The sequence below is a fragment of the Argiope bruennichi genome, chromosome 6 (genome assembly GCF_947563725.1).
Source record: "Argiope bruennichi chromosome 6, qqArgBrue1.1, whole genome shotgun sequence".
Lineage (NCBI taxonomy): Eukaryota > Metazoa > Arthropoda > Arachnida > Araneae > Araneidae > Argiope > Argiope bruennichi.
In genome coordinates this window covers 51,571,510-51,586,233 of record NC_079156.1, presented here as the reverse complement: position 1 = coordinate 51,586,233, position 14,724 = coordinate 51,571,510, and the positions used below count along the sequence as shown (strand labels likewise).

The following is a 14,724-nucleotide window of genomic DNA, read 5'->3' as shown; positions in this document are numbered from 1 at the left end:
TAGATTTTTTTTTATGTCCGAGTTTGGCTTGGAGCGACTGTATAAGAACTAGGAATTCAAAACTTTATTTTGGATGCTTTTTTCGTTAAATAAAGTTTGGATGTTTGTTTGTTTTTTTGAGTAATCACGTTTGCACAATGATAAAATACAGACAGAAACCCACATTCGGTAGAATTGGCTAAAATTTGATAAGTGCCCAGATGATTTCTTGAGTTTATGGAGAAACCCTGAATATGGTTGCCATGAATCTTTAGATTATATATTTCACTAAATTTAAACTATCTTGATCATAATTGACAATAAAATTGGCAGACAATAAGTAACAATGCTTAAGGTAGCTTTTGTTTTTAATAGAAAAAAAAAGCAGCCATTCTTAACTATTGCACTCATTTAAAGGCAATTATAGTATATATATGCCTGGAAGGTTTTACTGGTGCTACATGTTTGATAATGTTTCACAGTATTAATGTATGGAAGTACTAAATATTCATAAGGCAAAGGATTTTATTTTTACCATCCACTTCAAGTGACGTATTAAAATTATATAAAGAATGAGGTAAATAACAATGAAATGAAACAAATTTTTAAGAGAGCTTTGAAACAAATTCATAGTTTAGAAGGTAGGAAATTATGGCTTTAGGCACAAGAAAATAGGAAAGATTCCACCATTCCAAGAGAGACAGCAATCGTTTTTCTTCTTAAAAAGCACATAAGAAAACAACTCATTAATACAATAGTTCATCATGATGGGACTGAAAACTAAATTTAGATACAATATAACAGAAATGGTAATTATTTATAGTTTTACCAGCAACAAAAGGAACTGAGGATTATTGATTGATATAAAAGCAATTAGTTAAAAAGGTAACCATTTCACATATACAAAAGCACTTTCAAAATGAAAATTGTACTAAAAAGTAATATATTCACATACCCACACATAATCATATTTATAGTACATGTGGAACTGTAGTTAATCCATATTTAACAGAGGGAAATGCATAATGTATGGAGCAACAAAGGTGAATGTTTTATTGGGCAATTCACATTAAATAGAAACAAAGTCATTCAGTTCAGGAAAAGTCACAAAACTGGATATTGGTCATTTTATTTTTGAAATCCTAATCATTGTGGATTCTCTACCCTAAGTCTTTTCCGGGATACACACTCTATTCCACTTGGTCCTGCCTTTTCATTATCTCTTTTATGATGGTTTTTCTATACAATAAAAAGAGAAAAAATTATTCAAGCAAGGAACAAGAACACACCACTCCAGAAAAAAAAATTATACAATAAACTATCAGTAATCCCAATGACTGATTTCAGATAGGTAGCTGTATTGAAGGGAATCCACAGACAATTTAATCAAAAATGTTTTGAGCTTTAGTATCAGAAATAAATTTGTAAAAAAAAAAACTAATTTTATGAGTTATAAAATATTACGATTATAATGGGTATTTATACTGAATTAACTTACTATTTTTTAGAATATACTTAATTCGTTCACTAGTTACATTACTTTTTATTTGGTAGGTCTTGTAAAATAATTTTTAGTGTTATATGTGTAAGAAATTTATATCATTTACATTTACAATTTTTATATGTAATATAATATTTCATTATAATTTATATTTTTATTCCCACAGGAAATTATTAACTAATAATTATGATTAATTTTTGAAGATTATTTTAATGTTTTTTTAATAAATGAATTTAAAATAAATGAATAAAAACAAATAGATTAACATAAGATTACAAAAAAAAATTAATTTAAATAAATCATTAACACATTGATTAACATGTTGAAATGTGAAACTAAATTGACCGTTTAATGAAAGATACTTCCAAGATAAGGATATTTTTTTTATTAAAAGATTTGAGAAATATCATTATCTAGGGTGACAAAATGCCTCAATCTACAAATGAGTACCCTAACTAACAGACTAGAAGGCTGAAAGATTAGTTGATCCTCATTAGAAAACAAACAAATTTTATAGAAAAGTCTAATTTATTGTATAAAACATACAAAATTATAATATATCAAATAAATATTATAAAATACAGTTCAAAATTTAAACAGCATCCTATTCTCTAAACTGCATTAATGTCAATGATATCCACATATAATGATTTGTATTCACTGTTATTATTATGATCTATTACTGGATTACCATGATCTATAGCAGTTAACATTAAAAATTAATATTGTACATTTTTAATAAACAGAAAAAATAAATTAATATTATCAAACTTTAAATTAATTGGACAGGCATGAAAATATACTAATAAAGAGTTTTCCCAAATTTCTAAACACTCTGAATCACTTTCTAGTTCTAAAAATATCAATCAGCCCACTTTTAGGCAGAAAAAATTTACCAACTCCCTAATAAATTTATATTAGGAAGTAATGCATAGAAATTCATGTTTATTTAATGATAACTGAAATAATTCATATTTGTAATTATTTGATAAATTCTTACAGTGTCTTAACTAATATAAATTGTTTAATAGTTTTTATTATTAATAAGAGGTCAAATAAAAAATATATAATCAAATGTTGTTTTTTTATTCCCCTAAAATTCTCGTTGTAGTTTCTTAAGGAATCAAAACTTATGACATTTTTTAAGAAATTATCTCCATTTGTTACCATAAAATACAATACATTTGGATGTTGAAGTCGAATTCAACTTTTTTTTGTAATATTTTTATTTACTTTAATTACTGTATTTTTTTTTTTTTTTTTTGCAAGAAAATACAATTTTATATGTAGGGAGAAGAATACAACATAAAGGACAATTTGGTAAAATTCAAATACACATCTCAACTTGAAAAAGTTGTTTAATAATAGTTATAAATTATTTCAAGCTGAATTTCTAGATTTTCAGCATGGCCTCTCTCTCTCTCTCTCTCTCTCTCTCTCACACACACACACACACACACACACTCACACACACACACACACAAACACACACACACATACAGAATCATTTGGAAAACACATATTGTGATACAAAATAAATGCCTTAGAATTTTCAAAAACTGACTTAAACTTTACTCTCCTGAAGAGCTAAAATCTAAAGCATAAAAAAAAAAAGAGAATATTGAAGAAGAGGTGGCTGTAACAGTCTCAAATTATAACATATTTTGAAACAAAGATGATTATCTCTTTTCCAAAATTTTTTTTTAAAAAAAAAGCAATGCAAATTACTCAGATAATATAAAAGAAATGGTCATTTCTCCCAACTGTCATATCAAAAAGCATCGAACAAAAACTAGTGAGCATATTTTTTCATACTTGAAGTCCCCCCAGATTAGTTGGGAGTTGAATCTGAATAAAAATATAAAACTTTTAAACTTCAAAAGTAATATTCTGTCCTTGCTTAATTTCATTTAATAAACATACATATCTCTCTGAAGAAGAAACTCTCAATATTTTTTTTGTTTTGAAATTAATGAACATTTGTTCATTAATTTCAATATAAAGGTATGAAATTTGTCCAGTAAAACAAGTTAATACAATTAAATCACCCAGCCTTACTACACACGTAATTTATTAGAATGATTAATGATCATTTGTTCATTAACATCTATTATAGTTTTTTTCATGACTTTTTTACAATATAAACATAATTTCATGGGGGTTTTTTAACAAAAAAATTAACTGAATAAACTAATGTTTCCAATACTAGATTTTATTACTTGAAATAAAGTAGTAACATTAAATTAGGCATGTTTTATACATATCTAATTAGATCAATAATGAACCAGTAGCCATATGATTATGGCAATGTAGTAATCTCCTGAAGTGTGCACATCTCCCGAAGAAAATGTTGCAGAATACAGGAAAAAAAAAAAAAAAAAAAAAAAAAAAAAAAATTACAAACAAAATCTTTAGAGTTTAATGAATACATAATAATAATAATTATTATTTAGTAACTATAAAATATATAAAACATTAATATCTTTTAATGATTTTTAACCCAATTCATTATACATCATGTTTCACTGCAACAATATCATGTAAATGAATTATTCTAAAACCTCCAATTTAAATATTTTTTTAAAGAAAAGAGGAATTTCATGATTAAAAAAAAAAATTAGGGTTTTCAATAAATACCTTTCGCTCAAACTGTTGCTGCAGGTAACGAAGTAAAATTGTAGTTTTCTCTGTGGTTATAACTAAAAAAAAGCAAATAAATAAATTACAAATTGATTCTACTTAAGATTGTTATTTAGTATATAATATTACTACTAAATGTGAATTTCTGATTAGGAAGACAAAGCAGAGCCTGGGTAAATAGGAGGTCACAGCAGCTAAGTTAATTAAAAATATAATTAGCTTAGTTGTAAAAGAGAAATTTCTGCAAAAATGCTAACTCCATAAATTAAAAAACAAAATTTTGTTATTAAATTTTTTTTTACGAAGAATTTGCCAAGTTCCTATCTATTTTATTATGCTCATACTAATTAAAGTGTTGATTTCATACACACAAAGAGTTTACTCAAATAACATTCCTTACAAGTGCAAATAAATCCCAATTATCAATCACAATATATAAACAAATTATTAAAGATATAAATTTCCATCAATTTACTAAATTAAAAAAAAAATCTAAAATTAATCATTTATATGTTGTTAAATTAAAAAAATATGTTGAAATGTGAACTTAAATCAGCCAATTTATTAAAAGAAGAAGCCTTATAAAATGTATTGCTTAGGTCTGCAAAACTCCTAATCCTGCTGTTGATTAAATGTTCAAGCTATTAAAAAAAATGCACACATAATTTTTGAATAAAAATGAAGTAACCAAAGAAATTTGAGTAAACGTTTCTTTTTCTAATAAATCAGTAATAAAAATTAAAATGTATCAAAATTGTTTATTATATCTTTTTGATATACATGCACTTAAATAAAATTATCGATGAATATATTGGCTAGTTAAAATCAATTCACTGAAGAATTAAATAAGATAGAATAAAAAAAATCATTATCATTCCAATCTTGCATGCACATATCCTTAGTTTGGTAAATTGTAAATTTCACCATGGAATATTTCAATGTGATTAATCTAGTATATTTAAAGAACATTATATTCATAGACTACAAATTTAATATTCCATAAATCTACAATAATTTGTAGCATACTTTGATAGTATACTATTAATTATTGAGGAGACCAGTTAGATGAAGAATAAAAATAAGTTAACCAAGTATATTTAAAAAAATGGATTTATTTCCTGGACAGACTATTACAAATGTTTTACAATTTAAGGAGTCATAAATCTACAATAATTTGTAGCATACTTTGATAGTATACTATTAATTATTGAGGAGACCAGTTAGATGAAGAATAAAAATAAGTTAACCAAATATATTTAAAAAAATGGATTTATTTCCTGGACAGACTATTACAAATGTTTTACAATTTAAGGAGTCATTATAAAGATACACTTTCCAGCATTACAAATCAATAATAAAGATAACAGATATTCATTCTACAACTTCACCAATTCTGCTCTCCACTAATTATATTTTTCTCTCAGCATTGGAAAACAAGACATTACATGCAAAATCGTACAACAATGGGGAATTTCAAATGAATGTTATTCAAACTTTTACATTTCAATTGCCAATTTTCATAAAAACTATTATTATTATATATGTAGCTAAATCCATGTAAATATTTTAATAGGCATCTAGATTTTGATGGCGAATATCTCCATGATTCCAGATCAGAATTAAAGATTTTCCAGCAGAAATCAAATAAGTAGCAATGATTTAGAAATGAACAGTAATATGAATACAGAAATTTATTTTCAACACAAAAAACATTTTAGAAAATTCAAATAAATACTTTTACATATATTATAAAAAAAATTCTTAAAACATTGCAATATTTAAATAAAATAATTTAGAACAATAAAATACATTTAAAAAAGTCTTAATAAATATGCTATTTACAAATAATATTAATTTATATAGTAAGAAATTGGGTTAGCTTTGAAATAACAACCTAATAGAATAAATTAAAATAATAAAACCAATTAATTAATAAAGTTACTGAAGTTAAAAGTTAACCTTTCTCAGAAAATAACAAAAACATTAGAGACAAATTTATTTTGAGAAATAAAAATAGAAAAGTTCAATTGCTTACTTTGTTCTGATGGGTGATCTTTGGTAGGTAAATACACTGATGACCTTTTCATCTAAAAACATAGAATATATTACAAAATTTTTTTTTGAATGAATTATGCATTCTTAAAAATGAAACCATATCACATTCTAAAAAATACCCTTTTAAGCTAATATTAAAAAATACAAATACAAATTTTATACAATCAAGCAAAATTCCATAATCTAAGCATCTGCAGCCAAACTACAAATGTTAATAAGATTTTTAAATATTTCAACTAACATTTAATAATAATCATTAAAGCAACTAGAAGTACAATTTGATTGTTTTCCAAACTAATTTTATACAGAAAAAAAAAAGCTGTAAAACTGGCTAATAAAGAACAAATTTACTGAATATAAGAACACAAATATTACAAGAGTAAAAGTTGTAAAGACATTTGCAAAATATATTAAAATGCAGCATATAAAAAAAAATTTACATTCTATACTATATATGACAAAACTAACTATTTAAAATAAGCTAAATTAAGAGATGAAAAAAGTATGTTCTAAAATTAGTCAGCTATCTGTTTTTATTAACAATAATAAAATTAATCACAATCATAATATAATTAAATATATTGTATATTATGATTACAAAAATTTACTCATTAGTTCAGATTATAAAAACATTCCATATATACTTCTAGAAAGTCATTATCCGTTTAATGTCTTCTTTATTAACAAAAATAAACAAATATTAAAAAAATTGAAATCTCCTATCACACATTTCAAGTTATAATGTAAGAACTTTTTTTTTTTTTTTTTTTGATCACGTGATTATATGAAAGTGCAATCCTCAACGTTTAAAAAATACAATGCTTTTTTTCTTTTGAGATTGACGAGAGCTCCAAAACGTTTTTACCAGCCAAAAAAACTTTGAAAAGCGAAAAACCAGTTTAAAATATATGACGTAAGGTGCATGCGTGAGCTTTTAAAAATTATTAATTTCTTTTAAAAATATCACATTTTAGATTTATTCTATTTCATGTAGACATGTGCCAAAAATTAAACTTTTCTAGGTTTTATTATTAGTTTAAACATCAAAATTTCACTTAATTTTTAATTAGTTAAAATTCTAATTAAAGATTTTTAAAAATAGCTCCAAGGTGCATATTTCCGACCCGCTAGGTATGCATGTGCCAAATTTGGTTGCTGTAGATCAAACGGTCTGTCCTGTAGAGCACCAACATACACGTACACACACATTGAGCTTTTATCATGAATATAGATATTATAAAAGATCATAAAAAAACTTTTGCTCTTTTTATTTTTTAAAGAATATAGTATTTCAAAATTTTTTCTCTTAATACAGACATGCGCTAAAAATTACACTTTTATATATTTAATTTGCAATAATAGTTTATTTATATTTTATTCTGACAATGTGATGGCAACACGTTAATAAAAGTTTTATTCATTGCCTACGCGATTTCAAACTTCAATTTGTTCCTTACATATTTTGAGGCTTCAAAAATCTCAAACCAAAACATCATGTTCTGATTTGATTATAAATAAATGAAGTATCTTTTAAAAAATTGGAATTCTTTAAAAAATTATTGATTACTTCAATGCAATATTTTAGTAACAGAAATGCAAATTTTAAATTTTAAAATAATATTTAGAGTTCCCAGGATAGATTACATATCTTTATATATGTATATATATATACTTTTAATAACAAATACTACAGCCAAGAACTGGAGTCAATAAAGATAGGATATCAATCATTTTTGACATTGAAATAGTAAATTTAATTTTTCCAAAAAAAAAGAAAGAAAAAAGAAAAAAAAGAAACATTAAGAAGTGAAAAAAATCAATTCCAAATAACACATTTTCAGTAAAATCTAAGCAACAACCATACACAAATTCAAAATTAACTTTTCCTATAATTTTTTTTTTTTTTTTTAATATTGACAAAAAAAAAAAAAAAATTGCAGTTTCTCCCCACACACACACAAAATAGCTTTAGTTTATATTTTTTGACACAAAAAATTGTTCTATAAAAAATTATGAAGATTCTGCAAAATTGATTTCAAAGTGATGCATTACAATATGAACCAAATGATTATAAAATACTAAAAAATCTATTTTTAAATATTTTTTCATAGAAAAAGAGCAACAGTCTTTAAGGCAGCAACACAGATGCAATGGGAATAATTGAAATAATATAAAATTACTTTACAATTACATCTTTTTTTTTTTTACCACTTACAGAATTTTTACATGATGTGTCTGGTTGGAAACGAGAAAAATTATTTTCATTACGAGATGGAAGTCCTTTTAAAAATTCAGCTGTTGCCTGTAAAAAAAATTACTACAAGTAAATATAACCGAACCATATTTAACAAATGAATAAATAAACTAAAACTAGATTTAATTACAATAAAAATCTTTAACCTGTAAGACAACGTATTTTTCACCAACTGTGATTATTATTTTAGAAAAGAATATAAACTAATGTAATATTATTCAAAACAAAATCATTAAACAAACAAAAATGAAAATTTAGTTGAAACAAAGGAATTATGAAAATAAAAATTAAAGTCATTCATTATTAAGTCATTTTTTAAAAACAACATCACCCGGTAAGATCCTGATTGCAATGAAGCTTGTATCATTCTGCAAGCATTTTTTGATGTCAGAAAATTTTAAGAATTAGCAGGAAGTTTGTTGCTTACAACAGATAATGCATTAACCCTGAATTGGTGACTAAATTCAACAATACTTGACAAATCAGAATCATGTCTTTTAACGACTTTGCATTTTATATTTAATATCAAAATATTGTTAAAAAGCTCAATGATATAAAACTGCTGTTTCTGCAAAAACTTCTCAATGGTTTCCTGAACATAGATGCATGACAACTAAAAGTTCATTTTCAATTACTTCATTAAGTGATGCATGCTTCACTGAGCTACCAACGAAGATGTGACTAAGAACAAAATTTAAATTGTTTCTATTCTATTATGAATTTATACCACTATTTTTTCAATAGATAAGAGCTTTATGGATATTAATTTATTTCATTAACTATCCTCTTGGCATATGTCTAAATTATAAAGAAGACTAAAAATTCGAAGAATTTAGAAAATGGATAAAATGTAATTACTTAAATTTAAGAATCAATTATAACTATAATTTTTTTAAAGATACACTCGGATATTAAAATTTATTCAAAAATTCATCAAACTATAGAAAGATTATTAATAAATGAATTCTAAATACACATATTAAAGCTAATAACCAAATTGAATTTACACACTGAAGCTAAATAATTTAAAATTCTACATCAAGCAGAGGAATGTAGAATTTGAACAATTCAGTTAACACTTTTTTTTAATTCATATTAATTTTAAAAAATTAATTACAAGTTTTTCTATATTAATTCTAAAAATTATTATTTAAAAATAGATTTTAGCATTAGTGAGATGTAATTGATAGTGAATATTTCTGTGTTTAAATTCACATAAAACGGTGAATATCATCAATTACAAGAATTGCACAACTCTTGAATATATAAAAAGATAAGAGAGTCATTCCATGCAAAAGTGGAAAAAAAAAAATTGTGGACACAAAGCAACAGATGTTTATGAAATTTGATATATATAGTTTCACTTTGGACGTATATGTGAACACACATTCATTTTAATGAAATGTTTGAAACAACCACTTTACTCAGCTTTATAATTTTTAAAGATAAACAGGATATATATATGCTCCAAACAAAAAATTTTAAAAATCAAATATAATCTAACCTAACTATTCAAAAACAAAATGCAGACTGCAATAATGCATAGCTCTAATTTCATGGAAAATAATGTTTATGCTATTTTAAACAAGGAAACAATCGACAACTTTGAATAGGTAAAATCAGTTCATAAATAAGAAAAATTTTAAAGAAAAATTACTAAACTTGATTCATGGAAAGCAGTAAAAAAAAAAAAAAAATCAAACAAACAATTTAAATTGAGAATTTTAAAAGATTTTTTATTTTTAAAAAAATATATAAATAAAATTTTATTATGAAATAAACTAATAATATAATATATGCACTAACAGAATAAAATACATACTTCAGAAGATGCTCTCTCATTTAATGTTTGAGAGGATCGCAAGTCTAGCAGCTGACTATAAGGAACACTTGTTGTAGTAGTACCTATATTTACTCTAACTTTGCAAAATTTTTCTATTCCAGCCTAAAATAAAAACCAATATATAAAAGAATTTGATGCTAATACAAGAAGAATTTCTGCAACTAGTGAAATATTAAAATAATCATTTGCTTCAACATCAATTTAATAATCAAGCAAGGAATATAATTAATTTAAAGGAATTTATCTAAAATTCCAAGAAAGTAAATATTAAATTTTAAAGTGATTTTCTGAAAAATAAAAACTTACTGATAATATTTCACTAAAAGACATTACATTTTTGTTGCTGTTTGGTAATGCCTTTTAAACAGCCATAATTACTGACAGTACAATAAAAGCTGACTGGAATGTTATATCTTGTATAACATTGAATTTTATTTTAATGAGTAAGTAAATCTATTGATGTAGTTCATTAGAATTTAGTTGTAAGCATCATTTATTAATATTATGTGTAAATAAAGTTATATATTTAAAATAAAATTTTTTCAAGATGCATGAAGTCTTATCTAGTTTTGATATATAAAGAAATGTGATGCACATCATTCACCTGTGAAGTATTTATTAATAACTATTTAAATATGGTCAACTTGCCACTGCTTATAAAAATAATTAACACTACTATCACACTTAACTGCAAACAAAAAAAATGAGAGAGAAAATTTCTCAAGCACTCATTCATGCAGAATGCTTATTCTTTAAAATATTACGCTTAACAAAATATTCTGAAGAAAATTTTGGCATAAATAATATAAATTTAATATTTGTGCCAATTAAGAATATAACATCCTAATAAAATAGAAATAAAATTCAAATTCCTTTAATTATCACTTAATGCTTAGAAGAAAATATTTACCAAGATGACAGTATAACAGAATTTGCTTGAATTAATAAAATTACAACAGATCACTTTCGACAGAAATAAATGAATCAAGTATAGGTTTAGATAAAATAAAATCTTAATAAAACATGAACAGAAAAAAAAAATTCAAACCATTGCATTAGACATTCCTATATTAATTGTACGAGACAAAATAAGAGAGAAAAATACTGACGAAAATAAGAGCTCAGGAATAATAAAGAAAAATATTTAAAGAAATAGTTAAATATACTAATATCATAAGCTGAAAATACAATCATCATGCATTAAATTCAAAAGTAACCATGAAAAATGATTATTAAAATATTACTTCTTTCCTATTTATTATGAAATTAAGAATGGTAAATTCATAAAGATGCATAATTTCTTTAAAATTGTATCAAAATTTTCTCAACAACAAAATACAATTCAGATTAACAAATTAATTTAAGATCAAAATTTACATTTTATATAATTTATTATATAAAATAATCATACAATTTATATTTTATATCATATTAAAATTCTAATAAAGGTTTTTTTTGCAAAAATAAATAATAAAAAATAAAAAACATATGCATAACGGAAGCAGACAGAGAGTAATTAAGATGAAGATTCTTTATAGATCTTTAAAAAAAATTTAAAAGAAAAGAAAATTAAAAAAAAAATTAATTTAAAAATTTAAAAGAAATTAAAAGAAAAATTTAAATGCACTCCTTTACTCATGAATTTGCTCTCGCTTTTCTTTTGCGATTACAAGAGAACGGCAAGAGCAATATTATGAAGGAAGAAGAAAAATATAGCACACAACAAGCAAGCAACAGAAGAAAAAAAAAAAAAAAATTCCAGTGCACTACTTTCTAGAACGTCATCAGGGACGGCATCGATTTAATGTGGCTTAGAATTTAAAATAATTTTCCAAGATATAGCTATCTTGTCAGTTTTCATAAAAATGCTCTAAACACTGTAGAGATACTAATGAATAAAATATGTAATCAAGAATTTTTGAAAATAAAGCTAAAAAGTTTACTAACCATTTCAATTATTATTTTTACTAGGGAGTTACAGGCACACAGAAATTTTATTGCTAAATGAAAATAGATGAAGCAATCGCACCCAAGGTCAGTCCATTCAATATGATTTATCTGACTTGGAAAATTTCAAAAAATTTGGTAATGTAGAGTTAAAATAACTAAGAAAACTTTTAGCTTCGAAAACCACACCATTACAATAAACAGCTGAGACGGGTATGAAAAAACACAATTTGAAACGTTGCCAATTTTGAGTACGATAAAATAATAAAAATAACAATTAACCGGAAGTCATGTATTACGTCATTGATTTCATTTATCACTTAAAAGGCATAGTGAATAGTGAGTGGCTAATAAATTTTACTGAATTAAAGAACCTGGTAACGGAATTCAAGCAAATTATGTACATTTTTTTAAAAATATTTTTTCTTCTTGATAAGCATTTCATTTCGTATCTACAAGAGGGGTTATTTTTGGAAATTTAAATCCAGTTAAATTTAATCTGTAATTAATGAAATCTGTAAATTTAAATCCAGGATAGCAGAGGCTGCGGTAGCAGGGGGGCAATTGCCCCCCTGTCGGTAGCCTCTTGCCCCCCCCCCCGTCGGCGAGAGATTGAGAGTTTCGTCGGCAAAAGTGTACACCATTTTAGGACGGTTGTAGAGAGTAGCGCATTATCGAATATGATTATTTAAAATTCACCTTAGTTAATATATTGTAAACAGCCGAAGTATCCCAAGAAACGGTTAAAGTAATTTGACTATATTCGGCAAAATAATCAATAGGGCGGTAGGCCAATAATATAACCGTATTTTGCGGATAATTTTTGATAGACCGAACTAAGAACTGAATGCAATGGAGGTCGAAGATATCTGAAAATCTGCGAACTTAACATCTGATTCAAATGTCGTTCATTAAGCTTATAATGTGTATTACTTTTTGCAATATAACCGACAAGGTGATATTCTCATTTTGCTGGCAATTTTTGATCGGCCGACTATGAACTCAATACGGTGAATGCCAAAGACATTAGATCTGGAGATTTTCAGACATTTGATTGAAATGTCGTTCATTTACCTTATAATTTCCACTACATTTGGCAATATTATCAGACAAGTAAATAAGATATCGCATTCTGCCGGTAACTTTTAGGCAGAAGTGGATAGCGAGAGAACGATCATGTAATGTTAACGGATATCCACCAGACAGCTCTAATCGATAATATTTCGCTAAGGTGCTTAATTTTTGCATCCATTTCACATTACGCACCCTGGATCAGATATAATATTATTTAAAGTTTATTATTGTATGCAAATACTTTTAGACTATTTGTTTTATTAATTCTGTAATTTTTTTGCTTTGATTTAGATTTTTGTTTAACACTTTAAATATGTCATTATCTAGAATTATGCATATATATGTATAGATAGACTTGTAAATAATTTTAATTCAATTATTCTATGCAGTGATTTAAATTAAAATTTTAATCATTTGAGTGATTAATTTTATCAAATTTTTGAAACTGCAATTATTAAAAATAAAAATTTATACTATTTTATTTATTATCATTTTCTTTTATTGAATCATATATATTATCTTACTATATATATATATATATATATATATATATATATATATATATATATATATATATATATATATATATAAAGCTTTATATTAAAACTGTTTATGTTGCTTCAGCCATATAAAATTCTTTATGGTTTTGTACTATTTATCAATATATGCTTTATTAATCACATACTTTCACAATTACATATATCACTTTCATTGTTATTTAATTTTTGTATATTTCGATTAGTGCATATCCAAAAGCAATATTTTTTTTTGTTCTTTTTTTTTCTTCAATTATAACACTAGGAATACGATGATAAGGTTTCATAAGGAATATAATAATCTTACATATCTGATTTTAAATTCATTTATAAATTTTACATTATTTTAGATTCTCTATCAAGTCACTCATGTATTCCTTTAACCCTCTATATTTTGCAATTTCTTTAAACGTATATAATTTTAAATTTTCATTATATTGTTGTTTGAATTTTTATATTACTGATTACTTCATGAAAAATAGCATTGATTTTCAATAATAGCACAATGTATATTATATTTTATGTATATTTGGTTGTAACCTTTATTTTGAACTTTCGATCTTGTCAATCTAGAATTCTATTACTGCAATTTTTTTCCTCAAAATCTCTTCAATTATATTGTTTGAGTTTTTGTATTATTAATAAGTCCAGAAGATTCAGAATTTTGTTATGCTTTTTAATTTTTATAATTTGTATACAATGGCAATTATATTTATGTTGCATAATTTTCAGATATTTTAGAGAATTAATCTTTTTTTTTTTCTTTCTTACCATGATTTTTATCTTTTCTACCTATACACTGTAAAACTTTTGTAAATTCTACATTAAATTATACTCATAATAATTTACTTTATAATTTCAAAATTTGTTTTGTGATTTTGATATTTGAAAAATG

At 24.4% G+C, this 14,724-nt stretch overlaps 1 protein-coding gene across 1 annotated transcript; it reads right to left on the bottom strand.

The window, feature by feature from the left end:
- Window positions 1-486: 486 nt before the first annotated feature.
- Window positions 487-12,453, bottom strand: LOC129971634 (DET1- and DDB1-associated protein 1-like). Its single transcript, XM_056085584.1, has 6 exons — window positions 12,220-12,453; window positions 10,252-10,374; window positions 8,391-8,477; window positions 6,156-6,207; window positions 4,118-4,179; window positions 487-1,218 (listed from the first exon to the last, which is right to left on the bottom strand). The coding sequence occupies exons 1-6, from the start codon at window positions 12,220-12,222 to the stop codon at window positions 1,126-1,128; spliced, it is 420 nt and encodes a 139-aa protein (XP_055941559.1). The 5' UTR covers window positions 12,223-12,453; the 3' UTR covers window positions 487-1,125.
- Window positions 12,454-14,724: the final 2,271 nt, after the last annotated feature.